Source organism: Condylura cristata, unplaced genomic scaffold, assembly GCF_000260355.1.
Source record: "Condylura cristata isolate star-nosed mole 26May11 unplaced genomic scaffold, ConCri1.0 scaffold00018, whole genome shotgun sequence".
In the NCBI taxonomy this organism is placed as follows: domain Eukaryota; kingdom Metazoa; phylum Chordata; class Mammalia; order Eulipotyphla; family Talpidae; genus Condylura; species Condylura cristata.
The window spans coordinates 40,110,805-40,138,583 of NW_004567119.1; the positions used below are offsets into that span (position 1 = coordinate 40,110,805).

Genomic DNA, 27,779 nt, shown 5'->3' on the forward strand with positions numbered 1-27,779 from the left:
GAGACAGAGTGGGGAGCAGAACAGGCAGACCTACTGAAATACACTGCTGAGGGGAGCAGCGGATGAGACAGGAGACAGGAGAGGTCGGTGCCTTGTGGGTCAGTTCTCTGTAGAATGGCTTCATAGTGCTGAGACTTAACCCCTTGTGCCATCAGGGAGGCTCCATCACATCTCTTTAGCGTCTTAAATCTCCACCCAGAGCCGTGCAGTGAGACCTTGGTCAGGGTTTTTCATCATCTGTAAATCCAGGGTCCTGGGGCAGAGTATCCCCTCTTTCCAGGAATTGTGAAACAATCATTGTAAGGATGTGGCACCTTTTTGTCTAAATATGACACCCTTAGTCATCCATTGGAATAGGTTCTGTAAACAAGATGTTAGGCAGTGACCTGCCACCTTTTTAAACTGAATGTTGGGCAGTCATGTCAGCGTGAAGTGGTTTTTGTTTTTATACTTTTTAAAAGGACAGGTTTACTAGGAAAAGAAGAAAGACAACCGCAGAGTTACAGGTGGACTAGAAAGCTGCTGTCAGCTCAAAATTTAACACTTAAATTGCCTCAGCTCAAGCAAGTTTTTCTTTAAAAATGTATCTGCCTTTTCTTTTTCTGGAGAAAAGTTAGAAGTGAAAAAATTTAATCAAATCTTACACTCTTTCAACTCATGTTATTTCTTTCCTTGATATGTGCCTACCTTGGTTTAACCCACTTTGTATTTAGTTCCTGTATTCTTTAGGGTTGGCGTATTTGAAAGCGGCTCCGTCTCATGTTATGTTGACTCCCCCTTCCCTATGACCCCTTGCCAGGACAGGCTTCCAGCACGCTGCAGAGGTTTTCCTTGCTCGTCTCTTGGACTCTTAAAGCTACTACTTAATCTTGGTAATTCCGCCAGTCCTGCATCTCTTCCTGAGGGTGCTTCTTGAGTACTATCTAAGAGGGAAGGAAATAATGAGAAGCTATCAGATCTCCATTGGGGAGATAATGATTGTAAGTTGGACTTGGACAGTTTACTCATTATCACAGGTGTGGGGATTGGAGCATGCCTGAACCTGTTTCTGTTTCAGATTTCACCTGAAGGAAGCTTAGGTGGTTCTTACTCTTAATTGTGTGCTTGAGGCTTTTGCAGGATCTAAACTAGAATGTGATCAGGCAGGTGTTATGAACCTCATCGTGGATGTATTACATTTTGTGGGTACTCTGATATCTGTGTCTTTTTTACTCTTAACTGCAGAGTAAAATGCCAAAGCGGGAATTTTTATTTTAGAAAACAATTATTTATTTTTTTTAGACTTACTAGCAAACTGCAAATTCTTCACTGCCAAAATGACATCATTTCCCACCTCTGCCCAGTGTTCAACCTCTGACAGTGCTTGCAGGATCACTCCAGAACAAGTTAATCAGGTAAATAATTTTTAGGCATTTCTGTTTTAAGTTTTTAAAAAATTGGAATGGGCATGTAACTAAAAGTCCTGACTCTAGGATTTTTATACAGAGCAGAAGTGATTATTTTTAAAATGTCATATTAGGGAACATAGTAAACAGTGTCAACATTAATAAATTTGCCTTTTTAAAAAAGATTATTTATGCACAAAAGAACTGGGGTACAGGCCAGAGGTGTGGGAGGTGGGGAAGTGAGAGGATTCACCAGAGACAGAGAGGAGAGCAGAACAGGCAGATCTACTGAAATACACTGCTGAGGGGGAGCAGTGGGCAAGAAAGGAGAGGTCTGCTGAACTATGTGGCTGGGGATTGAACTCGTGCTTCAGTGGCAGCTATAGCTTCATAGTGCTGAGACTAACCATATGCTCCACCAGGGAGTCCCCATTCCTGCATTTGAATTGATTACTAATTAAATAAATAGTTGGAGGTTACAGTTGCTCAGTAATATATTTTGAAAATTAACATGTTAGGATATGGGTGACGAGTGGATAGTCTGGGGCCAAGTTATATTAATTTTCTGTTTTCGTCACTTCACTGTAAATAGTTTTTTTAAATCAAGTTTTAAATCAATATATATCAATTGATATATATTGCTAATTTTCAATACAGCAAGTGTATTCTAAAAAAAAGTCCCTATTTTATCATGTATTTATCTATACAGAAAGAATCTTTTGACCGTCTCCTTAATCCCAGAATCCCTTCTTCTTTAGTAAACACCGATTATTAATTTGGTGTGTCTTGTTCCATACCTTTTCTTCTAACATACAGAAATGTATACTTTTGTTGTGTGTTTTCATGAACATCACACAATGGGTAGTATTGTGTGTCTTAATCTGTGGTAAAGGTAGAATATGGATTTGATGGGAAGGCTGTCTTCTGTTGTGAATAATGCTGCTGTGAACATTGGTGTTCAGTTGTTTATGAAGGGTCATCTGGAAATTAAATGTTTTAATTTTTTGAGGAATTTCATACTTTTCCAGAGCCATTTTACATTCTCGTCAACTTAGAGCATAAATTCTCTCAATCCTCACTTAACATCCATATCTGCATAGCCATCCTAGTGATTTTTCTGGACGGTAACAAGTAGTAATTCTGATCATTGGCAGTTAGATTGTACATTAATAGATAAGTCTCTACTAGGGTTTGTTGAAAAAAGGTTTAAAAAGAGTTCTTGCTCTCTAGAGCTCCAGAATTCAATCTAATTGAAATGTAAATATTTTTTATTTATATTAGGTACGACCAAAATTGCCACTTTTGAAGATCTTGCAGGCAGCAGGTGCACAAGGTGAAATGTTCACTGTTAAAGAGGTAAGGCATCAAGGAAAGGTCTTAGCCATTATGGAAAGGTCTTAGCCATCCCTGAAAGGTCTCAGTTGTAGAGCAGCTGAGAAACAGAAGCCAGTGAATATGTGGTTCTGAGATCAGCCTCAAAAAGGAAGTTCTGTTCCAGGAGTACCGTGGAAGCAGCTTGTTTCCTCTGTTTTAAAGCCCATTGAGCAAAGTTGAACTTCATATTTCCTTTCAGTTTCCTTTTAAAGTATACTGTCAGCTAAGCAAGATTAACCATGAGTTCATTGATCTCAGAGTTAAAATGCAGAGCATGTACAAGATTAAAAAAAATGACACTGTGATTTACAGGGTGTACTGCTAGGCAGGAATTAAATGCAATAGTTTTTCATTATAAATGTGTCAAATACTATTCTGAGCACTGTGAATGATTTTAAATGTTTATGCATTTAAATAACTTACTTAGCTCCTAAGGTTTTTTCAAACAAAAACACATTGAATCTTTTAAGTGGAAAAGACTGCATAATAAAATGTTAAACTTTATCAGTTGCTTGCATTTATTTAGTAGGATAAATACCTAATCCTTCCAAAATATAAGAGACCAAATTACCAATTTTCCTTTTGACTTTCACTAAAAGTCTTAACAGCTTTTAGTAATGCTACATTCCTGAGCCATTATACCTCTCAAGGAAACAAACCTGAATGCATTTCAGATTTCTAGAACATTTATACTGCCTTCATTTTGAAATAAGTGTACCATTTTGGACTACATATCTCAAATTTTGAGTAGTTAAACTTTTCCCAAACTTGTTAAAAAATATTAGTAAAATTGTTAGAATGAATTATGCTATTTCCCTTAATAATGTGACATCCTGTTTTACTGGGGGAAAGCTTGGATACAGTCTGTTTACATCATGAGCATTGACTGGTGCATAAAGGAATTTCCCAATTTAAACATTTTAAATACTGGTATTTTTTTTTTTTTAAAGATTTATTTATTTATTTGTACAGAACTGGGGTACAGGCCAGAGGTGCGGAGGGTGAGAGGCTTCACCAGAGACAGAGTGGGGAGCAGAACAGGCAGATCAACGAAGTACACTGCTGAGGGGAGCAGCGGGCGGGTCAGGAGAGGTCTGCCACGCCATGTCGTCACCTCCGGGGCAGGCGGGATTCAAACTCATGCGGAAGTGGCTTTAGCTTCTCAGTGCTGTGCTTTAACCCGCTGCGCCACCAGGGAGGGCCAAATACTGGTATTTTAATATTCAGTATTCAGGCAGAAATGATTTAAGAATAGTTTTATATACACACTAGAATAGTGCTTTAGAAGATCTTTCTTTGTATCCTTAAAGTGGATTTATTTTTTTTCCTTGCAAGCTTAGACAGGCGTGAATTTCCTCCCTTCCAGTTAATGCTCTTCTCTATCCTGTTTTTCCCTTGGTAATTGATGAGCGTCGTATTATTACTGGCAGTCATTGTCTGGGATGGAGAGAACAACATTGTTCCAATGTAGTGGGACCAGTGTTAGAAAAACTTCTGTTCAAATATCTAAAATTCCGGAGAAATTGGACTTAAAGATAATTGTTGCAGGCCCTCCCTGGTGGTGCAGTGGGTTAAAGCACAGCACTAGGAAGCTAAAGCCACTTCAGCATGAGTTCAATCCCCGCCCTGGAGGTGACCCAGATGGCACAGCAGACCTCTCCTGACCCGCCCTCTACTCCCCTCAGCAGTGTACTTCGTCGATCTGCCTGTTCTACTCCCCACTCTGTCTCTGGTGAATCCTTTCACTGCCCCTGCAACTCTGGCCTGTACTGCAGTTCTGTATGCATAAATAAAATAAAAAGAAAAAAAATCTTAAAATTACCCTTACCCATTTAAAAAACAAAGATAATTGCTACTTTATACTTCTGAGGACATATTAAATGTTGTACTTTATTTTCCCCTCCAAAATGAAATGAGCATGTATCCAAAGCCTATGGTTTTATGCCCTTGGATTTGAAAGATATTTTTACGACCAAACAAATTAAAAGTTATTACTTCTAATGACACAACCTTTTGTTTAGACTTGGGAGAAAACTTTTGAGAGAATCCTGGGTTAAATTCACCACTGTTTTCCATTGCTAGACCAGTTCTAAAAAGTAATGGTTTGTTAATTTCCACAGTGTTGGTAAGTGAATGAACCTACTTGGTGAGGGCAACTCTCTTGTCGGATCCTTCACACAGCATCGACAGGCATGTGCCTGTCTCTTTCTTTAGCAACTAGCTTTCCTATCTCCTCATTGATGAGTGTTTTGGGCAGCAGCTGGACTGATGTCTTTATGGTGTTCTATTCCCATGTAGGTCATGCACTATCTCGGCCAGTACATAATGGTGAAGCAGCTCTATGATCAGCAGGAGCAGCATATGGTATACTGTGGTGGGGATCTTTTGGGAGAACTACTCGGACGTCAGAGCTTCTCCGTGAAAGATCCAAGGTAAGATCAAGGGTTTATCTTTTTGGGTACTTATAACTAAGCACTTAATCTCTTGAGGTTATAATGGTAATGACTTTTTATTTCAACAAATATTTAAGTGTCTGCATCTGTCAGGTGGCCACCAAGACACTGAGAATAGAATAGGGAGCAACAGTTTCTCATTTTAAGGATCTTAAAGACTAGTGTGAGAGAGAGTAACTTATCACTCCATTGCTTACCAAACTGTACCATGAAGAATGTTGCAGAAAGAAGGCACATAACTCTATTTTGGGGGGTGTGGGATTTAGGATTTTGGGGGGTATAGAAATGCTCCTTGAGGAAGTGCTGTTTATGCCGATATCTGAAGGGTAATTAAAGTGTCAGCTACAGGGGGCTGGTTGAAGGAGAACTTCAGGCAGATTGAGCATCACGTTATGTGTCTGGATAGGAGGGAATTTCATGTGGCTAGATTATACTTTTGTGAAATAGTTGTAAAGAGGGGATGAATGAACAAGTGAAGGAAATGTAGACTTGCTGGACGCTTTGAGATTGATGAAGTGCTTCCTGAGGACCACAGTAGAACTACTCCGACCTGCTATGTGACTGTCTCTAGGCGCATGGACTGTGTGGTTATTCACACAGTGAAAAGCTAGTTAATAATTGAGAATCCAGTGTTCTCTCTCATTCTGTAGCTTTGTGGTGACTGTTTCTTCTGAGTCCATTTTGTCTTACCTTGGTAGACTCCCTTCCACTCCCAGTCCCAGTTGTAATGTAAAACTTAACTCCTAGGTATCTACCCCAAAGTCACAAAAACACTGATTCAAAAAGACACCTGCACCCCCATGTTTATTGCTGCTTTATTTACAATAGGAAAGACATGGAATCAACCCAAATGCCCAAAAGTAGACGACTGGATTAGTACGATGTGGTACATATACACAACAGAATATTACTCAGCAATCAAAAAAGATAAACTCATGTCTTTTGCAGCAAATGGATGGAGCTGGAAGGGATCATGCTTAGTGAGATAAGCCAGAAAGAGAAAAAAAACCCAGATGGTTTCACTCATAGCAGGAGCATAAAGGGCCAGGGGAAAATATAATAATGATGAACAACTATATACCAGAGACATGGGTGGAGTGGAGAATGGTATCAAAAATGGGGTTGGGGGGAAGTGCACTGGAAAGTGGTGATATCATACAGGTGATTTGGTGATGGGAAGCCCACAGGGATTACAACTGAGATGTAAAAAGGCACAAAATGATGTAAAAATAAACTATTATATTATTTAAAAAAACAAAACAAACAAAAAAACTTAAGTCCCAGAAGGGATTGTCTCCTAAGGAAGTCTCTCCATTTGGGTTCCTGTTGTTAATAAAATTTAATGTAAATTGGTTTTTTATTGGTGACAAAATAATGCAAGGGCGTGGGCATTACATCTTGATATTTATGTAATTCTTAGATTTTGAGGAATCTGTTTTGCATAAAATAGTATACATACATTGTAGGGAAAGTTGGGAAATAGCCTATCAGAAATACACTTAACATTTTAATGGAAAGCCATATTCACTTTATTTTTTATTTTCTCACAGCCCTCTCTATGATATGCTAAGAAAGAATCTTGTCACTTTAGCCACCACTACTACAGGTACGTCAAATCCTATTTCTTCATTCTTCAAGGGGGCAAATAATGGGAACGCAGAGCAGGGTCCAGATGGGCATGGGAGGCTGTCAGGGCGTGGCTGGGGGATGGCTCGTGCGGTCGGCTATTGCTCTGTTACTGAGATTTCCAGATAATCCTGAACATAGATTAGTGTTGATAGTACCCATCTCTTACTTAGTAATTGTTAACAGTTTGCCATATTTGCTTCACCTATCCACACTTGTAAAATCCAGCCATTAGAGTACCATTATTACATGCAACAAAATTAATAATGATAAATAACTCCATAATACTATCCACTAGCTGTTTTATGTATAGTTTCAGTTATCTCAGACATCTTTTACATTTGAGTTGTTTTAGTCAGGATTCAAGCAAATTTCTTATGTTGCGTTTGGCTAACATGTCTTGTAAGTATCTTTCTACAACTTAATCCTCCTTTTGCTTTTGTATCATTTGGTGAAGAAATGGATTGATTTTCCCTTATCATTTTCAGCATTTTAGAGTTTGTAGATAGCGCCCTTGTGGTGGTGATTAATGTGTTTATCACTTCTATTTTGAATGCTAATTGTCTAACCCTTTGCTTGATTCCATACTCTTAAATACCGTTTTTTGAGTTTAATTTATTCGGTATTTTCAGGAAACCACTGCTTTAGAGATAGTGAATAAGTGGACATAACTAAACTGTAGCTATCCCACACTTATTTCCCAGTAATGAAACTTTCTGTTTTCCTGTTCCTACATGAAACCTGTGTATGGGTTTCAGATTAGATTCTCGGTAACATTGTCCTTTGGAGAAAGCCCAAGCTCGTGGTCCCTTTTGATTTGCAGTCTTTTAGTAGTTTCCTGAAACAAATTGGTTGAAAAGAATTCTTCCCTAATGAAGATTTATGCTTTAAAGTGAGAGCCAAAAAACTACTCTGATATTGAAAGATGATTTTGAACTTACATTGAACTTTGAAACTGCCTAGTTTCATTGACAATCTGCCCATGTTACCCAGTTACAACTTTCTGTCTGAGGGGGTACGGCAATGGTGTGGTTTCCAGGAATAGTAGCTAAAAACTTGAAATAAACAGATGATTTTATATTTGTTGATCTGCTCTTTTTCTCAGATTTGTTCTGATTGATCTGTTGTCTGAATAGCCAGAGTAGGTATAGCTCTTACCTTTACTCTCTCATTTTCTTACTTTTCCTTCATCTGCAGAATTTAACAGGCTGTATATATAAAACAAACATTTCTATAACAAGTATTTCAGTTCATCCTCTCAACAACCTTGTGAGAAAGGTCTGGGAATGGAGACACTGAAAGTTTGTTTTTTAATTAGATAGGTAACGTGCTCAAGATCAGATGCAACGGATCAGTGGTGGTAGCGGTACAGCTGTTTCTGAATGGGCAGTCCTTGCTCTTACCATTCTTTAATGGTCCCATAACCATTCCTTTTTTTTTTTTTTTAAAAAAAAAGATTTGTTTATTTATGCACATAAGAACTGGAGTTGCAGGCCAGAGGTGTGGGAGGGGAGTGAGAGGGTTCATCAGAGATGAGTAGGGAGCAGAACAGGTGGATCTATTGAAATCCACTGCTTAAGAGAGCGATGGGTCAGACAGGAGAGGTCTGCTGCAGCACGTGGGTCAGCTCCCTGGCTGCGGATAGTGCTGAGACTAACCACTAGGACTCAAGAATTTCCCTCAAGTTCTCAACACATTTTTTTCATAATGTTATGTCTTTAAAACATTTTGTTATTTAATTTGTCACATTGAGATAATTGTACTTACAAAAAAGTGGCTTAACAGTATTATAAAGAGTTACATATACTCTTTACCCAGATTCCCCAAATGGTAACATCTTTATATAACCATCGTACAATGTTCAAAACTAGGGAATTGCCCCAAAGTCTTTTGATTGATTGTCTGCTCTGATTTGGACTTGCATTGGTACTTATGGTTGGCTGTCTCTTTCATGTTCATAAACTGTGCTACATGTGTTTATTTGACAAAATAAAAAGTACGCAGTATTTTCCATAGCGCTGTTTTACAGCATTACAAAATAAATTAATAAATTAAAGCTTTTATTTTGATGGCTAAAGAAAATGCCATTAAAGTAAAGGTAGTTCTTTATAAAGACATTTCTCTAATTTTTTAATAATTCTTTATTTTTCTACATTTATACTAATGGAATGAAAAATACATGTTTAACCTTATTTTTTTTAAGATGTATTTATTTATGCATATAAGACCTGTGGTGTAGGCCAGAGGTACTGGGGGTGAGAGGATCCACCAGAGACAGAGTGGGGAACAGAACGGGCAGATATATTGAAATACACTGCTGAGGGGCTCAGTGGATGAAACAAGAGAGGTCTGCTGCGCCGTGTGGGTCAGCTCCCTGGCTGGGCATTGAACTTGCTGCAGTGGCTGCTTAACCCCTTGCACCACCAGGGAGGCTCCTTATTTTTATTTTAAAATTCCTTTGTGCATTTAGTTTCACCAGATGTATTTGTTTATACTTCTAATTGTTTTAACATAGGAAAGATTGTAAGACTTTAGCCCTATAAATGATACTAGTTGAAAAACTTCACTTGTGTGTGTATTAATCTTTGAAGCATGTTATAGTTAAAACATCTTGTCTCTCAAACTTGTCAGTATCCATAGCTATAAAAATACCTTTACAAATAACGCTGTCTATAATTTTGGGCAAAACAACTGAACTGTCAGATCAGTTGTAGGATCTGTATTCTTTCTCTGACCATCTTTGTCTTCCATGAGTGTTTTTCCTTTGGACCTGCACAGAATAGACTGACTCACTTAGGTACATCTCGGTTATAGAGCTTCATGTAGTGAGTAGTCTTTCCCTGTAACTAAATTTTCTTCCTTTTTTCTGCTTGAACATTTTTCAAGCTCTTGAAATTTATTTCTTTGAAACTAAGAACTTCTATCAAGTTATTGTTTTCCTCTGCTTCTTTTTCATTTCTTCATAACAAGAACTGGGGTACCGGCCAGAGGTGTGGGTGGTGAGAGGATCCATCAGAGACAGAGTGGGGAGCAGAACAGGCAGATCCACTGAAAAAAATTCACTGCTGAGGGGAGCAGCAGGCAGGTCATGAGAAGCCTGCTGTGCCATGTGGGTCACCGCCCTGCCTAGGGATTGAACTCCTGCTGCAGTGGCTGCAGACAGCTTCCTAGTGTTTCGAAGTAACCCCTTGCACCACCAGGGAGGCCCTTCTCTGCTTCTTTTATTTGACTTTGAGAAAAACTAGCTGCTTCCTCTAAATGGGAAAAGTAAAACTTTTGATTTAAAAATAATCTGTCTTTAATTGATGGGAATTTAAATTGTGAAATCGACACTTAGAATGTAGGTTTACATGAAGGATACTAGTGTTATAAAGCAATTGAGGAAAATTCCAGATTTCAAATCACAGAACCCTGTAGAATTTTAATACTTGAAGATAAAAATTAAAAAGCCAATTCTTTTTGTTGTTGCTTACATCTTAGGCATACTTGGTAGTAAACACTATAGGAAGAGATGATAATATTCTCCATTATTCCCTGCTTCACCTCAGTTCTCAGTTTGGAAGCTTGCTATGGAAGAACATTTTTTAGCCATTTTTCATTTTCCCCAGATTATATTTTGGCAGTAAGTTTTGAAAATAGTCTGTTTTGGTCTTTGCAATTTTTATTAGTTTTTTTCCCCTTCTTTTGGATAAGAGTCTGTCCAGGCAACATGGAGAAGTACTTCCTAGGGACCATACCTGGCTCCAGAGTTGTTTGCTGAGGCCCCTTTTTTTGTGGCTGAATGGTTATTACCAGGGAAGGTTTTCCTTTTGTTTCACTTGCTATCCAGATGCTGCTCAGACTCTCGCTCTCGCACAGGATCACAGTATGGATATTCCAGGTCAAGACCAACTGCAGGTAAAATCACCACACGGTGACCTTTTTTGTTGTACAGAGTGGCCCCTTCTCTGTACCTGTGGCTCTTGGACTCCCAAGTCCTTTCCTGAATGTGGTAAGAATTTAACAAGAAAGGTTCTTGGGAGTTCACAGACCAGGGACAGAGTGAACCTTCTCTGTTCTGCCCATAACAGAGTTCCAGTCTCTGAATCTTTTTTTGGGATGTAGCACTTCTGATCTTCAGTTCTTCCAGTTGCATTTTCTTTGGGATTTATGTGTGCCTGTATGTGTGATGGTGTATGTACAAGATGTTTGAAGAAACTGCTTCATTAGATTTTAACAGACTTGTTGCAGTTAAGTTCCTGTCAGGCCATTTCTTAAAGCTCCCCAAGCCTGGGAAAACTTTATGGTCATCTTGGTATACGGTGAAGTTTCACATGCTTTCTGAATTATGCCTACACTTGTAATAAATGTTTTATATTTATAGCCTGTTTTTAACAGATTTTGGCCTTTTGTGCAGAGATTTCCCCCCTCATCCCCCCAGGTTTGGGATTCTTCTAACTGTGTTGCAGATGTTGCCATTACTTGATGACTGTCGTGAATGTCAGAATTCTGTTTTTGTGTGTAACCCATTGTGTTGCACACTAACTGGTGAGCCAGAATAGAACTGCTACATCCCCTGGTCTCAATCATTTCTATTGCACTGATGGTGCCTTTTCCTTCTTTTCAGCAAAGTGCAGAAGAAAGTTCCAGTTCCAGGAAGAGAACGGAAGAAGGCAATATTCCCACACTGCCTACCTCACAGCCTAAGTGCAGGAATTCTAGAGGAGGTAATTTTGGATTAAGTCTATGTAGATGACCCTTCTCCCTCTTTCTTTCTTTCTTTTTTAATAATATAATGGTTTATTTTTACATCATTTTGTGCATTTTTCCATCTGAGTTGCAATCTCCCTCTTTCTTTTACCCTTCTTCCTTTCCCCTCCCCTTCTTCCAGTTTCTAGAAATTGCCATCTAGAAATTGGATGTTAAGCACTTCTTATAATTGTTATAAATTATATAATGGTGCTTAATATGTTAAGCACTTGCTAAATGAAGACCACATATAGAGAATTCAATAATAATAATGCTGTCTCTTCACATGTGGAGTAGGAGAGCATATGTCATACTTATCATTATTTTCCAAAAACCTTTTTCTCAACTTGGTTACCATTAAATTTGAAGAAGATGCTAGTACTCTTTGAGCAATCCAGGACTACTGTGAGGGGCACACACCCTCCTAGCTGGCATGCTAATGAAAATTAACACATTATCAGTTTGCCATTTGGTAACTCAAGCTGCCTTCACTTGTAATTACCCCATATGTATTCCACCTGGTCAGAAATTTGATTTGATTAGTCTGTGAGTGGCTACTTTTCTTAGATTTTTGAAGTTTGTTAAAGTGGTAAATATACTAAAGGACTTAGAGCCAAGAATGAGACTGAAGAAACCTGGTGGCTCTCTGTTCTTGGATGGCTATTACCAGATCTTTGCCACATCCATAGATGTGGCTGGACTGCATGAGTTAATAGATATTTTGAAAGTTTCCTGAAACCTGACTTTATAAAAGATCTCTAAAACTTTCTGCAAAGATGTTTAAATTCTAAGTACCTCAGAGGTATTTTATGTCGTGATCTTTCTCGTCTAGGAACCTCAAACTTAAACTTTAAGCAATGGCAGGTTAAGCCTCTAACAAACATCCAAGGAGCTTATTCTGCTTGAACCGTTTTAAATGTTCATTAAACTTCAGTCAGTTTGGATAGTTTTCTTCAAATTGCATTTGAAGAGTTGAAGGCTGCCTAGTTACTTTGGAACTGTTCCTCTTTGGCATTAAATGTGTACTTTTGTTTCTTTAATTCAGGTTCTTGACCATTTTCAACTCAAAAGGCTGCTTATAAAAAAAAGCCAATTAAAGAGACTATATGTAGTTTGTGGAAATTTTGAGAAGAAATAGCTTAGCCTTCCAGGAAGGTAGACAGATGGAAAGGATAGAATTCTTTATACAAGGAAAGAATGACCTATTTCCATTCCATTTACAGTAAGTTGATAGAGCTTGAATAAATGAAGATACCATTTAATAAGTAACCAACTCAAAAATTTGGTTTCTGATCATTTTAATAGTGAGGAACAGAGATGGTTAGTTTCTCTGGGTGCAGATAACCCTATTAGCAGGTGGGATCAATGTCCTTTTTAAGTAGATAGCGTAACCCTTTTCTTTTGGCAGGGACCCATTTATAAATTTTTTCAAACATCTGGGAAGAGGTAGAGGAGAGTAAGAAAGTAGGGAAATCGCAAAGCAGCACAGAAACATTGGGATAGTGGGGAAAAAAGAATTTCTTGTGTTAGCAACAAAATTGTTAATAACTACCCTGAATATCATTTAGATGTACAACTGGAGATTTTTTCCCTTGAACTATTTCTAGTTCTTAGGTATCCTCCCTCCAGCAGAGCTCACTGAGCCAAAAAGGTTATAACATACATGCTCGAGCAACCTGGAGTTCAGTGTTTTGTACTTTAAAACATGAATTTTTGAAAAATGTTTCCAGAATACTGGCTGTGCCAGGAAGACTGCTTAGACAGCCTTGTGCTGGCCATTTCCTGTCCGTGCCTCACCAGTTTGCAGTCCAGTAGGTCATGCCACCGCCAGGCATCATGTACTCGACCATGTCATTTATCAAGGCACTCGGAATGTTGAGAATGTCACTGACCTTTCAGACATTCTTTTAGAGCAGTGTCATTGTTTAGCGTTTTCTCATAGCTTATATTTCTTTATATATGATCCTCTATTTGCTAATGAAACTTTAATGGGAGGAGATTTGGGGCCTGCTTCTGAAACAGCTATTTGATTTCTGGTTATTTCTCACTGGGAACAAGAATTTCTTTTTACTTCTAAAATATTGTAGCTATTATAAAGAGTCTTAATTTTCAAGTGTTGTATACAAAGTGATCATTCTTTTGACATCTGTAGATGAAGATTTGATACAAAATTTAACTCAAGATGAGACCTCTAGACTGGACCTTGGGTTTGAGGAATGGGATGTAGCCGGCCTGCCTTGGTGGTTTTTAGGAAACTTGAGAAACAACTATACACCTAGAAGTAATGGCTCAACTGATTTACAGACAAATCAGGTAAATTTCACATTTGAAGGGGGTGCTTTTCCTTTTGAAAGAGAAGCAGCAGTCTGGTTACTCTTGACCACACAGTGCGTTGTCTAAGAATTACAGACTTGCACCCGTGTGGTGCTGTTTCTGTGAGTGCCAGCTGTGTGCTTGTGATGCTTTGGTCTGTCTTCAGTCCTGACATGTCTGTTCATGCCCAGTCTCCTGCTCAGTTAACACTGCCACTTAGATGATCCAACATTTGAGATACTCAGAACTCTCGAGTCTTGATTTTTTTTTTTTTTTTTTTGCCAAACACTTCTTTCTAAGCCTTTGTCTTTAGTTTACCTCTACTCAGTGTTTCCAGCCAGATGTCACAGGATAGCATTGATTTCTTTGTCATGATTATCAATTTTTGATTCAAAGTATATGTGAAATCTAACCATTTTTACCAACCACTTTCATTGTCAAACTGTAATTCAAGCCATCATCATCCTGCTTCTTCATTGCACTTCTTGCTTTATAAAACTTGTTATTAGACTTTATGTGTCTGTTATGTTTACCTCCTCTGAAATCACATCTGTGCCTTTTGTATTCACTATTCCTCTGTTGCCTAGTACCTAGAACAGTATCTGATACATAGCGGGCGTTCAATATGTTCAATATGCCGATGAATAGGTATCTAATAGTGGCAGGATAATAAGTTGTCTTTGGCCCTCCCTGGTGGTGCAGTGGGTTAAAGAGCAGCACTGTGAAGCCCGCTGCAGCTGCTTCAGTTCAAGTTCTATCCCCAGCCAGGGAGGTGACCCACATGTTGTTGCAGACCTCTCCTGACCCACCCTTGCTCCCCTCAGCAGTATTGGTCTTTGTGTTCTGCTTCCTGCTCTGCCTCTGGTGAATCTTCTCATCCCCCTCACCTCTGGCCTGCACCACAGTTCTGTGTGCATAAATAAATCTTAAAAAAAAGTTGTCTTTTATGAATATTGTAGGAAAGTATTTCACAAATGTAGATGACTGTGGAAAAAAGTTTTTTAAAAAGTTTTTTAAGAATTCAGAAAGAACAAAAAGTTTGAGTAACAATCTGTATTTCTCATATTTCTTCAATAAACATCACTCACTATTAAAGGGAAGCAGTATGTTTTCTAGCTTCTTAGAGTGCCACCAGTGGGAAAGGAATGTAAGAAATGGGTTCTTTTTGGCTGAGCAACAATGAATCCTGCCTTCTGAGCTCTGGTATTTCTCAAGTGTTATACCTGATTTACTATTAAATCTGATGTGCCATTAAAACTGAAAATTTCTTGCTAGATACCTTTATGTCCATCTGTTAGCTTCTAGGCGTCCAGTAGATAATCTGCTGAATGAATAGATGTTTGTTAAGGGAAGGCTGGGTATCCTTTGAGAAATATGTGAAGACATTGAATTTGGGCTTCTGCATGTTTATTCAGCATCTTTGATAAACCTCTGACTACAAAACTCTTGTTTGTTTTTTGTTCTACTAGGATATAGGTACGGCCATTGTTTCAGATACCACAGATGACTTGTGGTTTTTGAATGAGTCCGTGTCAGAGCAGTTTGGTGTTGGAATAAAAGTTGAAGCTACAGATACTGAACAATCAGAAGAAGTAGGGAAAGTGAGAGATGAAAAGGTTTGTTGTGGGAAAAGCGTGAACCTGTTCAGACCTGGTGACCATACCCATACCACCTTGCACAAGTGACTCGCATGGTCCCCCTTTTTATTTTTCTGACATTTTCTTATGTCCAACTTTAAGTTAACAGAGACTGCCTGAAAAATAAGATATGATCATGGATAAAACTATCTTGTTAGGAGTAAAACTATCTACTTTTCCCCAAATGGTTAGCCTCCCTTTGTGATGTTCTTTATTCTGGAGATCTTGCTTTTCTGAAAAGGCAGAGTTCTGAATAGCCAAAAGAGCCTGTAGGGAAATATTATTTCTTAGACATTATAATAGCTTCCATAACTAATTTACATCTGAATGGAAAATAGTTGAGTTAAAATAGGGGGAGAGGAGTGAGATTTTGAGATGAAGGGACCTACAAGTGTGTGTTCAAGTCTCAGATTGGGCAACGCCTGACAGACAAGAGTCTTGGTAAACATTAAGTAAATATAGTAAGAAAGACACCCAAATTCTGTCATCCTTTTAATTCAAGAGATTCTCGTAGTGATTTGGTGTCCCAAAGGATCTTCTGATATTTTTGTGTTTAGCAGATAGATGCTTGGATTTCTTGTTAGACTTGTTGTATGGGTTTCAAGTGGCTAGAATGAAGCCAGCGATGACACTTGGAAACTTCTATAGAGAATTAAGTACTTGAACTTTTGTGAGAAAGTTTCTATACAGAGGCTTACAATTCTGTCATACTTGGTTATTTTGTGTTTTGCATTGCAGAAGTAGGCTTTTAATTTTTAGAATTTTAAGTTTCCTTCCCATCCCTTTTTTATTTTATTTAATGTCCCTTTTGGTCATATTTATATTTCTGGAGTATAGAGTTTTTAGGATTTCAAAATTCTAAATTTTTTAATTTCAGAGACACTTCCTACAGTTTTTGACATCATTTCCTGGTCGATAGGCATGCTTTTCTAGGACAGTCGAGAATTGCATAACTAGTTTTACTTTTGAATATGAAAAGTAAAAACTTAAAATACTCATTTTCATTCTTTGCATCTAAGTCCCTTATTTTATACAGTGCTTTTCACTTCAGTTTTGTCACCGAGTCCTTGTGAATGCCTGCCTACCTAGATTTCTAAGGAAAAAATTCCACATTTACATAGCATCTCTACTCAGACACTGTATTTTCTTTAAATTCATACATTTGATCAGCCTCTCCCACCGGAGGGAAGAAGATGATTTGGTAGCCCCTCTGGTGCTTCTCCGTCATTCATGCTCTTGAAAGCTCTGCTAGGTGTGTGCAGAGTTACGTTTTTGCCCTCAGAGTTAAGCTGTCTCCTTTTTAACTGGTAGTGATGGAGCAGAATGTGAATTTTAAATGTCTTTTTCGCTTTCAGGTGATAGCCTCATCTAAACTAGGTAAACCTTACTAAGGTGGTATCTTTGCCTTCACAGCTGTTTGAAGTGGGGGAAAATGATGACCCTGAGGACTCTAAGTCCCTAAGTGATGACACTGATGTAGAAGTTACCTCTGAGGTATGAGTCTCAACTGAAGCCTGCCAGGCCGCCCTCGTCGTCGGCTGTCACGGTTGCAGCGCTCACTTGTGCTCACAGATGCGTTTAGCCTCAGCCTCTTCCGCCCGCCTCTCCTAGCGCCTAGAGATGTCGGTTTCCTCACATCTTACAGATTTTTATTGGAATTTGGAAAGAGATGGGGAGACTTAATCTGATCCCTCCTACCTTGGAAAGAGATGATTTCTCCTCTTTTGCCTGTCTCCCTGCTGTCAAAACTCTTTGAATTTGTTGCATTGGATACACAAGTTATATAAAACAGTGCTGCATTACTTTCCCACCAAATACCTCTCCGTAATCCCAAAGGCAGATCTACAGTTACCTGAAGTTCTATAAAAATTACATTTTCAATGGTTGTTAAAAGGAAACATGAGAAATAACTTAATTTCCATACAGGTTTACATTTGAGGCAGAATGATGTTCAGCTTTAAGCTATTAGGTTCGTAGGCTTGGATTTGTTACCAGCTGACACTCCTGTCTAACCTCATGTCTAAACATGCTAGTTCTCTGTTGTCCTTTAAATGCTTCCCCTTGCTAATACACTGTGGGGAGAAAGGTGGTGAGGGAGGGAACAGGTTTTATATGTTGCTGCTGATGAATAGAAAAATGTAGATTGTCACTAGTGATGACTGCTACCTCCCAACCCCTCCTAACACCCTGTTGGCCATTATGGTGCTTCATGGCAAATTATCTGTGTATAGCTAAGTAATAAAGTGGAACATATTGGTCCATTAAGTGCTCTTGACCATAATATAAATAGCAGAGATAAGTATATCCATCTTAATCAAACTTCTGTGACTGCTTGGGCCTAGAAAACCTATTAAGCAAATCGATTATATTTCATCAAATCAAAGATGCCATTGAATTTAATAAGTCCTATTATTTTCTATACTACTGAAAAGGGGAAAGTAATAACAATTAGATTATGAGACATCATCAATTATCATTTCCAAATCTTCAAGAAATTCTTTTGAGTATATAGCGTTGTAGATAAAATATGAGTATCTGGCAAAAATGTTTTGAGGCTCTCTAGAGAACAACCCAGTTTTAACAAATTATCATGCCCCTGCCTTTAGTCTAGGCAGTTGAATTATGACCTCTCAACTTGAAATGCTTGGCTCATATTCTAAAAGTAATCTAATCAGCCTGTGTCAAATCATTGAATCTGTCAGAGGCAGCCAGTTACCCACATTATATGCTCTTGACTTGTAGTTAATTACCTTTGATATAAGCAAGCCATTAAAGTTCTTGGACTCTAGTTTTACCTTATTTGAATATAGAGAAGTAGGAAAAAAAGTTACTTGGTATTCAAGGACAGTAATATTGATTTTTTGGGGGCCTGGGTATAATCTCCGTGGTGGCAGAGGGGTTTCAGTGCTATCAAGCTTTCACTAGCCACTGTAGCCCGAGTTCAGTCCCCTGCCAGGGCGGTGACCCACATGGTGCAGCAGACCCCTCCTGCCTTGTCTGCTGCTCCCCTCAACGGTGTATTTCAGTAGATCCGCCTGTTCTGCTCCCACTCTGTCTCTGGTGAATCCTCTCACCCCGTACCTTTGGCCTATATGCCAGTTCTTGCATAAGTAAAATAAATCTTTAAAACAAATAAGTTACGTCTTAAAAAAAAAAAGAATACTGACTTTTCGAAGAGTGTGATTTAGGTGTACAACTGACTACCTGGTCCTGAGAGCAGTGAGAGAACTTGAATACATTTAGTAGTTTTCAAATTTCATTTTAACTTAGCATGTTTTTTGCCAAATTTTATGACATTTGTTAATTAGGCAAAAATGACAACAGTGGGTTTCTTTTTCTCATTCTTTAACTCTTAAATGTGTAAAATGCACAAAGAAAAATGAACCTAGAAAAGAAGGCAGTTGGGGGGCGGGGCAGGGGGAAGCAAGCAGTCCCACCCAAACTAGGTAGAAAGCCAAAACAATGAACTTTCTTGAAGATAGATATATTAAGTGAATTATATTACTATCAGTATAAAGCTTTTCAAGAGTTTCTTCATTAGGTGTAGAATTTGCCCAGGTTCCAGGCTAGCCCACTGGCGTGGAGTGTCTGAACTCCCGCTGGCTTAGCCAATAGTGAGGAGTTGCCGTCCCCACCTACTTTATCAGTGTCCTGTTCACCACCGTGTGAGTTTTCACTGGCTGCGCTTGTCTTTTCAGGATGAGTGGCAGTGTACTGAGTGCAAGAAATTTAACTCTCCAAGCAAGAGGTACTGTTTTCGGTGCTGGGCCTTGAGGAAGGATTGGTATTCAGATTGTTCTAAGTTAACCCATTCTCTCTCCACGTCTGATATCACTGCCATACCAGAAAAGGAAAATGAAGGAATTGATGTCCCTGATTGCAGAAGAACAATATCAGCTCCAGTTGTTAGACCTAAAGATGGATACAAAAGGGAAGAAAACCCCAGACATTTTGATTCCTGCAACTCGGTGGAATTCTTGGATTTGGCTCATAGTTCTGAAAGCCAAGAGACTATATCAAGCATGGGAGAACAAACAGATAACCTTTTTGAACAGAGAACCGATGCAGAAAACATAGAAGACTGCCAGAATCTCCTGAAGCCCTGTAGTCTGTGTGAAAAAAGGCCACGAAATGGGAACATTATTCATGGGAGGACAGGCCATCTTGTCACTTGTTTTCACTGTGCTAGAAGATTAAAGAAGGCTGGGGCTTCATGCCCTATTTGCAAGAAAGAGATTCAGCTGGTTATTAAGGTTTTTATAGCATAGTAGAATTAATGAATTGCAAAGAAATACTAATATGACCTGGTCATATATTAAACCATCAGCATTTAGTCTCTCCCCTCAGTGTGACCCATCATACCTGTTCATTAACTCATGCAGACATCTGTGTTCTAGGACAGTTGTGCTTCTAAATTTACATGGAATATGAGAGTGAGTCCTTTAGAACTAGGTTATCAATTTCGGGACCTATTGTCACGAAGAAATATGTTAGTGACTTCTCCCTTCAAAGATGTGGGTCTAGGAGCGCCTGCCAGTATAAGTGACATATTCATTCACTCACCAAATTACTTGAAGACTAATACTTTTTTTAGTTAATCTCTACTCTTCTGTTAGAGAATGTTTCTAGGCATGAAAATCCAGAGTGGCTATTAGAAAAATATAAAGCTAACAGTGAAAAAGCATAAATGATTTGATTAGCCCAGTGATAGTACGGTGCTACAGGTCACTGTGTTGCAGTCAGGCTGTGTGGTCAGAGCACAAAAGGAAAGTCTTAGAAAACAAGAGCTCTCTTCCACATGTTCCTAGAATAACAGTATCAAACATTTTTGCTAATATACCCCCTGAGTTTGGAAAAAGTATATATTAACTTTTTGCACATTTAAAAAAAAAAAGAGGTATAATTAATAATTCATTGTGCCCTTAGCTGTGTTGTTGACAGCTGTACCAGACAAGTTACAGAATGTTTGTCACCTGAGGACATTCCCTTATATTTCTTTCTCTACCATTTTATGAATCTCATTCTACATTACTTTTCTTTTTGCACATACTTAATTTGATTTCTAATTTTTTTAAATAAGATTAGGTACTTAAAATAGGTTTATTAGCCAATCAATTGTGTATGTGCTTTAAAGATATTTTTGTCCAAACCATGGAGCTATATATTTAGTTGGTTAAATTTGTAGCATTTACCATATAAGCTGGCATAATCTGACCTTATAAAACTAACCAGACAAATCAAACCACTTTCAGTCAGAATATTTGATTTTATTTTTAGCTCAAATATGTTAACATATATTTCTGATATAACCATGTCAGTTACAGTTCTAAGACAGAAAGATAAGGGAATTTTCCACCAAAATTCTCTTTATGTTAGTCTGGCCTCTGTGTCTTGAGAGTATGTGGGGGCTTTTTTCCCCTCCAGTCTTTTTGTCGTCATGTTTGATGCCTCTAGAGAAAAGTGGTAAATCTGAAGAGGTCTTATCAGTGTGGTAAATCTTGGTACAAGATAGAAATCGAAGATCTTTGGATTGATTTCCTTACAGATCTTTGGATTGATTTCCCATTGGGGGGAAAAAAAAAGTATGAACATACCATTTTGAGAATTAAGGGCCTGGAATGATCACTTCACCTGGGTTGCATGTTAAGCAAAGCCCAGCTTCTCCCCGACACACACACCCATGCATACCCACCCACCAGGAATTTCCACTTGAACAAGTATCGCTGGAAGCTGATGCTGGTCCAGGACCACATTTTTTGGAAGCCCAGCCCTAGAAGTGAAGTTTTCCCAAGTATAGGAAGTAGAACAAGATTTCTTTATTGAATACCATGCTTGATTTCTAGCGAGGAAGTTAGAAAGCTATAGTATTCTCAAACTGTTCTGTACTCTTATACTCAACCCCTTTTATTTTGCATGAGGCTGAAAGGGTTAAACGACTGTCTGCTTGCAGTCCTGCAAGGATCTACTCATGCTGGTACTGAATCCTCACTTAACTCTTGTTAAATATTTTAATGATGGTGCTTGTTGAATCTGGAACAGCTAATAACCTTTAAACATACTAGAAGCTCTGACTTTACAGCTAAGATAGAACTTTAGCGAGAACAGTGACTTTCTCCTACAAGAGGCAGGGCCCAGTAAATGTTGGACTGTCTTACAAAATCAGTAAATTACCGCTAAAGGTAGCAGAGGAGCCTGAACCACTTCTCCAGTGTTCTGACTCAGCAGTGAAAGTTGGGTCCGGTCTCCAGGCACTGGGGACAAGAAGAACCAGTCCTCCTAGGCCTGAGCTTGGTGGGGCTGTGGTAAATGCTGTAAACTCCAGATGAGTTACCTCGCATTTTCCCGGCAACCCGCTCTTCTGATGGTGTGATTGCCTTGAATTTGGGTTTTCTATGTGCTGGCCAAGTGCTTGTAGGGAGAAAGATACATGAGCACCTGTGGCCTGCGATTCCCCTTAGATAAACTTTCTTTTTTTAAGAACATCTAAAAAAATGTGTTTCTAGCCATTTCAGGGTAGCTTGGGTACTTCCTGGCCCAGCACAGAATCCTCCTGGGCCTCAGCTTTTCCTCCCTAGGATTTTCACCGCTTCCATTAGCGCTATTTAGAAGTAGCTGTGAGTTCATATGGAATTTACTCCTGTCTGAGTAAACGAACTCGTCTTGATCTTCCCCCTTCCTTTGTTTGATGCCACGGGGAGTGTTTTACACTCTGAGGCAGTGCTCTAAGGGGCACTGTGCTGCGGTACAGCTCTGTCTTAGCTACCACTAAGACTGCCTGACTTGGGTGTGGAATCTTCGTGGGCTGCTTTTCTGGACTCCAAACACTACCGTTTAATTTCAGCTGCAGCAGCGTGGCCTTGGCTGTGTTCTGAGCAAGTGCCTTGACTCCTGTTTGCAGCATCCTGTCTGGTCAGGCTCCTTTCCTCTTTACCCTCAGAGGTGTCCACTTGAACATTAAGTTCTCTGCTCATCCTTGCCTGCAGCCGCGCTTGAATTAAAGTCTTGATTGTGAGACTTTAAAGTAGGTGTCGGTGGAATTGCGTGTTGTGTGTCACACCACAGGCGTGTGGTGGATGAGTCCTTTCATGAGCATCAAACTACTTGTTTTACTTATTTAAATTAATATTTATCGTCATGTTATCCTGAATAAAGTTCAGAGCATAAATTACATTATTAGAAAAAACTGCATTTCTAGATTGTAGCTACAAATGTCCTCTGTGTCTTAATATTAACTATCTACTTGCACTGTGTCTGGTAAACTTTGTGTTTAATACTGAAATCAGACTTTCTGGAAAGTCTTAGATGAAGCCTTTCAACTGATAGCACCATTTACCCGTAGCCCCACTGTGGAGTATCATAAGCTCTTCATCCTAGCTCTGACCGTGGATGTCCAGCTAGGCCAGCCTCACACTGCCATGACCTTGTCTGATGTAATGTTGAGTCACTGCCAAGCATTGGAATGCAGCTGCGCTTTGATTGTGATTTATGTTTATTTAGTTGTATGTAATGCTTTGTACGATATTTTGTTCAGAAGAATTTATATTTGCCAGTGAAGATCATACATGACCTTTTAAAATGTCCATTTAATGCAATGTTGACTTCTTTGAAAAGTTAACGGGAAATTGGCTGTTCAGTCTCACGTTTTACAGCTACTGTGTTACCTCTTGATTCTCTTTGGGAAAGAGGAAACTTGGTGGCCAGGTGTTTGGGATTTTCCCCCACAGAGAGTTAAGTGAGTTTCTGAAATAGGTAGCTTGAGATACTGTGAATCTGTTGTTTTCCATTTAGCTGATTTTCTGCTTAGCCTGTTCAGACCCAGGTCTTGAAGAGCTCACTTGCTGCCCCTGCCTCCTGGGTGGACACATGCACATATGCGTGGAGCGGCTGCCCGTGCCCGTGCCCAGGGTGGCTGTAGGTTAGGAGCTGTGTTCAGAAGCCGCACTTCAAAGATAGAGGACCCTGTGCGCTCTGCTCTGTGCCAAAAGTGAAAATGTACAGTGTTTACCAGTATCTAGCGTTTTGCACTGCCGTAAAGAATGCTGGAAAGTTCCTTTGCTGAAACTTCTCTGATTTGTGAATAGCAGAGTTGTAGTTCAGCATATGAGGAAAAATTTTGAGGTCTCTAAAGCTAACTTGGAAATGAGTATATGAAGGTCAAGGGGTTCCCCCAGACCTAATTTGGGGACTTTTGTTTTCCAGACATCCTTTCTGTTCACGCTGTTGTTGTTTGTCATTGCTGTTTTTTTTTTTTTTAACCTTTAGGAGGCCTACAGATCTCTCTCCTGGGAGAATGTCCCATAAGCATTTCGAGAGCTTTTGATGCAATCCCAAGTAATGCTAGTATCAGTGATGGCTAGAGAGAAGGTTAGTGAATCTCTGCTGCTGAGGCTTACTGTACCTCTCTCAGAAGCCTCTGCAATAACTGCAAATGTTATATTTGCTGAAAAAGGTTGCTCATATTTCTGGGTAGCTTAGCTCAGCTCCAGAATGCTGCTGCTCTTGCCACCAGGATCCTTCTGTCTTCCGGGTACAAGCACAACTCATTGGGACAGCAAGGGTCCAGGATACTGAGCAGGCCAAACAGGGCTACCGGGACAGTTCCTGTCTCAGACAGTTGCTATAATTAGCAAGTGTGTTATTGAGAATCAACTTTACAACACTTGAGTTAAAAGAAGAGCACGCAAATTTCTTACCCCAAGACATTTTTTTTTAAACAGTACCTTATTTTCAGATAGTCAGCCCCCGTCCTTCCATTTGTGATTTCTCCCTCAGTTCAGAATTATTCTCTGCTTATGGGTATTGCTTTTATACCAAAGGCCTTTTGTTTCACCCCCTGGGTGGTTGTGTCTTCAGTAGCTGTTCGTCCCTTTCCCCTCGGTCCCAGGGAGTGTCTCTTGTGGGGTTTGGTAGTGGATTCTAGCAATAAGGACGGAAGCTCTGTCCTGAGAGCTGCTGTCTAATAAAACTCATCTTGAGGCCGAGGCTTCCTTTGTGTACGTGAGAGAGTGAGGGGAGTAGCGCCCTGTTGTTTCTGCTAAGAAGTGGAAGCCAGCCATTCCTACGACAGGAGGCTTGTTCTTTCCCCCTGTAGGCTTGCCTCATGTTTTCATTTACTTTTTCTTCTTTTTTCTCCCCCTTTAATCTCTTTAAAAGTAGTAGACAATATTTTAAAGGGAGAATGAAATGTTTGTGACCTCCAGCACTTGGCAAAGTAGAAGTCTTAAACTGCTTCTAAATAGAACTCTCCTGAGTCCATAGCTAGGAACCGTAAGTGCCTCCTTGGATAGAGATAAGGAATAATACTCTGTCTCGAGTCCCAATATTAACGTTGCGCCTCCATTTCTCGCGTCTGTGAAGTGAGTGTACATGCTGTCTTTCTACCTCGTCGTCTGTTGTGGGGATTCAGTATGGAGGAGCAACTACAAACCCTAGAATTGCCTTCGGTGAGATGCTACAAGTTCGTGTACTTGATAGACCAATACCTCACGCCCTGGCATGAGCACAAGCCCTTTATTCCTGCCTAGCAGAGCCTCTGTTGCTCCCGTGGCCAGGCCTCCTGCCCGAGCCCTTCCTTTGGCGTCGGCCTCTCTCCTAGGGGAGAGGGTTCTCTTGCAAAGTTGGGGAGGACCGTCTCAGTTTGTAGCAGCTACAACTGCCTTGCTATGCCTTGTTGTATAAAATTCTCTTTCTCCATGCACTTGAGTAGGTGGCATAAAATGCATTGTCAGTAAACAGAAAACAAGCAATTTTACAGGTCGCATAATCCAATCCGGTAGCCTCCATCAACAGCATTAGCGTGTGTGAACTTGTAAGATGGGAAGAAAAGCAATTGCAAATGACGCTGACTGGTGGCCCACTCACTAAATGAAGAAAGACATGTTTTTGTGCGTTTTTGCCATGTTGTCATAAGCACCACTAAGTTAATAATCGCTCTGTATCTTCTTGATACTTGCACTATATAATGCTTTTAATAGCTGTCGATTTCTCTTGTGCTTATTCTTTTGTATATTAAATAATTTTCATTTTGCCATTTTGTGGTGGTGTTATTGGGGAAATATATAACTGATTGTAAGACAGCAAAATCCCATTTTGTGTTTTTATATATAATCTTTGGTTTAGTTTGGGGATGAAAACATGAAATTGTGTAGTAGTGGATTTAAAACTAGCAGCAACTTTTGATATCCACTGCCCTTCCGCCTTCCCCTCACCTATTATAATGAGTAATGGTTATATTCCAGTTTTGGGTTCCCTTTCCTGAAGGACACCCAGTATTTTGCAGTGTTTTTAATGATCTAGTTATACAGTGAAGTTATGGTTTCTGGCTGGACCCCGAGGATTGGCAAATAGAGGACTTGTGTACCTGGAGTGATTTTCGCCAGCCCCTGCTGGGCACAGGTCTGTACTTCACTCTTCCGAGCCAGTGGCTGTCCTCATGTCCCCCTTCATTGCTGCTGAAGAGCTTCCACACGGCGAGAACACAGGTTTCCTCTTCACTAGGTTCACAGGTAGCCAGCAGGCACAGGGTTCTGTTTTGGGGTGTGTGTGATGTGGGACTGGTGAGGGAGTTCCTGAAGATTTGTCACAGCATACATGTCAGTCACCTGCCCAGCATCTGTGAGGGTGTCTAGCAGTCTCTTTGCCTTTTGGGGGTGATAGCCCTCTTTGAAAAACTAATGAAATATCTTAGAAAAAAGTCCAAACATTTTGCAATCTCGGGAGCTTCAGCAAAACCACTGGTCTGTGACTCTCAGTCTGTTCTTTGTGGGGGGTGTCAAAGAAAAGTGGACCTCTCCACAAAAAACTTGAGAGCCCACATGCTTTTCAGAAGGCCTTTCGCTTACAGCTGTAGTGTGTGGTCAGTGGTCATGAGTTTGGGCTGCTTCAGATGGTGAGGTTGATGCACACTGTTTTGGGGGCAACCTTTGTAGGCTGCCAGGTAAGGGATTCCTCTAGAGATGCACCCCTGAGGAGACCTGAGGTGGTTCTGGAAGTACCAGGAGTACCCATTCCACATTTTAGGATTTCTTAGAGGTCTCAGGAGGCTTCCCTGGTGGCACAAGGATTAAGTGTCAGCACTGTGAAGCTCTCCATTGCCATTGCAGCACGAATTCGATCCCCTGCCAGAGAGCTGACCCACATGGCCCAGCAGACCTCTCCTGTCTCCCTGCTGTTCCCCTCAGCAATGTTTCAGTGGACCTGCCTGTTCTGCTCCCCACTCTGTCTCTGGTGACTCCTCTCATGCCCCACGTCTCTGGCCTACTCTCCAGCTCTTGTATGAATAAATAAATAAAATAGGCTTCTAGGGCATAGGGAAAAGGTAAACCCTCCTCCCTTAGAGGTCAGCACAAAAGCGCACACAACCAGGCCCTTCTCTTGAGCAATTGGGGGACCTCAGTGAGGACCACCAACTGCTGCAGCAGCACCACGGAACAGGGGCGTACTGTACCCCAGAGGGAGAGAGCACTTCTAGGAAGCCTGTGAGGAGCAGAGATAAGGTAAACCTTCCCAAGGGATGAGTGGGAAAGGGGGAACAGCTAGGCGCAGACCCTGACTGGGGTTTTGGTCCCACACACCGCTCCCCAGGCAGACTGTGAACACCAGTGAGTGCCCTCCAGATGCCATTAGGGTTTGGGAAATCTGCACATGGCAAAGACGCCCTAAGGGACAACCGTCATCAAGAAAAACATGCCTCCCCCAACCATAATCAGAAGCTAGACATACAACCACCCTTAAAACAGTGGAAAAACAGAGGGTGCCACCAGATAAGGTACTCACGCTCCACACCATACTCACAATATCATCCATGTGGAGGATTGGCACATTAGTCCTTGACCTGGTCTGAACACCAGCTTTTGGCAACCCTAGAAGGAGCACCCAGAAGAAATGCAATGAACACATTGTCTCAGCGCATAGAGAACACCAGGAAACAAATGACAGGGAGAAGGAGAAACACAAATACCCAAACCCACGGGAGAAATTCACCACAGAAAGATCAGTCACCAGAAAACAACTAAAATTTAGAACTGCCCAGTCTATCAGAGAATTTAGAATCATGGGAAGAGGATGAAAAGGAAAAAAAAAGAACTGAAGAATGGAAATGGAAAAAAAAGATATGAGACAAATAATGAACTGAAGGATGAAAATGAGACCTTAAAAAAGGAAGTAAATGGGGGCCCTCCCTGGTGGCTCAGCGGGTTAAAGCACAGCACTGAGAAGCTAAAGCCACTTCCGCATGAGTTCGATTCCCGCCTGCCCCGGAGGTG

At 40.1% G+C, this 27,779-nt stretch overlaps 1 protein-coding gene across 3 annotated transcripts in view; it reads left to right on the forward strand.

Moving 5' to 3' along the window:
- The window catches only part of MDM4 (MDM4, p53 regulator), a 33,214-nt gene extending 7,674 nt beyond the window's left edge, over positions 1-25,540 (forward strand). The window contains exons 2-12 of one of the 3 annotated variants that reach the window (XM_012726951.1): positions 1,282-1,394; positions 2,667-2,741; positions 5,058-5,191; positions 6,763-6,818; positions 10,668-10,735; positions 11,445-11,544; positions 13,719-13,879; positions 15,349-15,495; positions 16,930-17,010; positions 19,215-19,264; positions 19,363-19,471. In XM_012726951.1, the coding sequence (XP_012582405.1) occupies positions 1,317-1,394; positions 2,667-2,741; positions 5,058-5,191; positions 6,763-6,818; positions 10,668-10,735; positions 11,445-11,544; positions 13,719-13,879; positions 15,349-15,495; positions 16,930-17,010; positions 19,215-19,264; positions 19,363-19,375 (963 nt within the window). In that variant the 5' untranslated portion in view covers positions 1,282-1,316 and the 3' untranslated portion in view covers positions 19,376-19,471. Of the gene's footprint in view, positions 1-1,281; positions 1,395-2,666; positions 2,742-5,057; positions 5,192-6,762; positions 6,819-10,667; positions 10,736-11,444; positions 11,545-13,718; positions 13,880-15,348; positions 15,496-16,929; positions 17,011-19,214 lie in introns of all 3 variants that reach the window. The other 2 variants (XM_004685537.2, XR_001145596.1) reach the window with 2 other exon arrangements.
- The last annotated feature ends 2,239 nt before the right edge of the window (positions 25,541-27,779 follow it).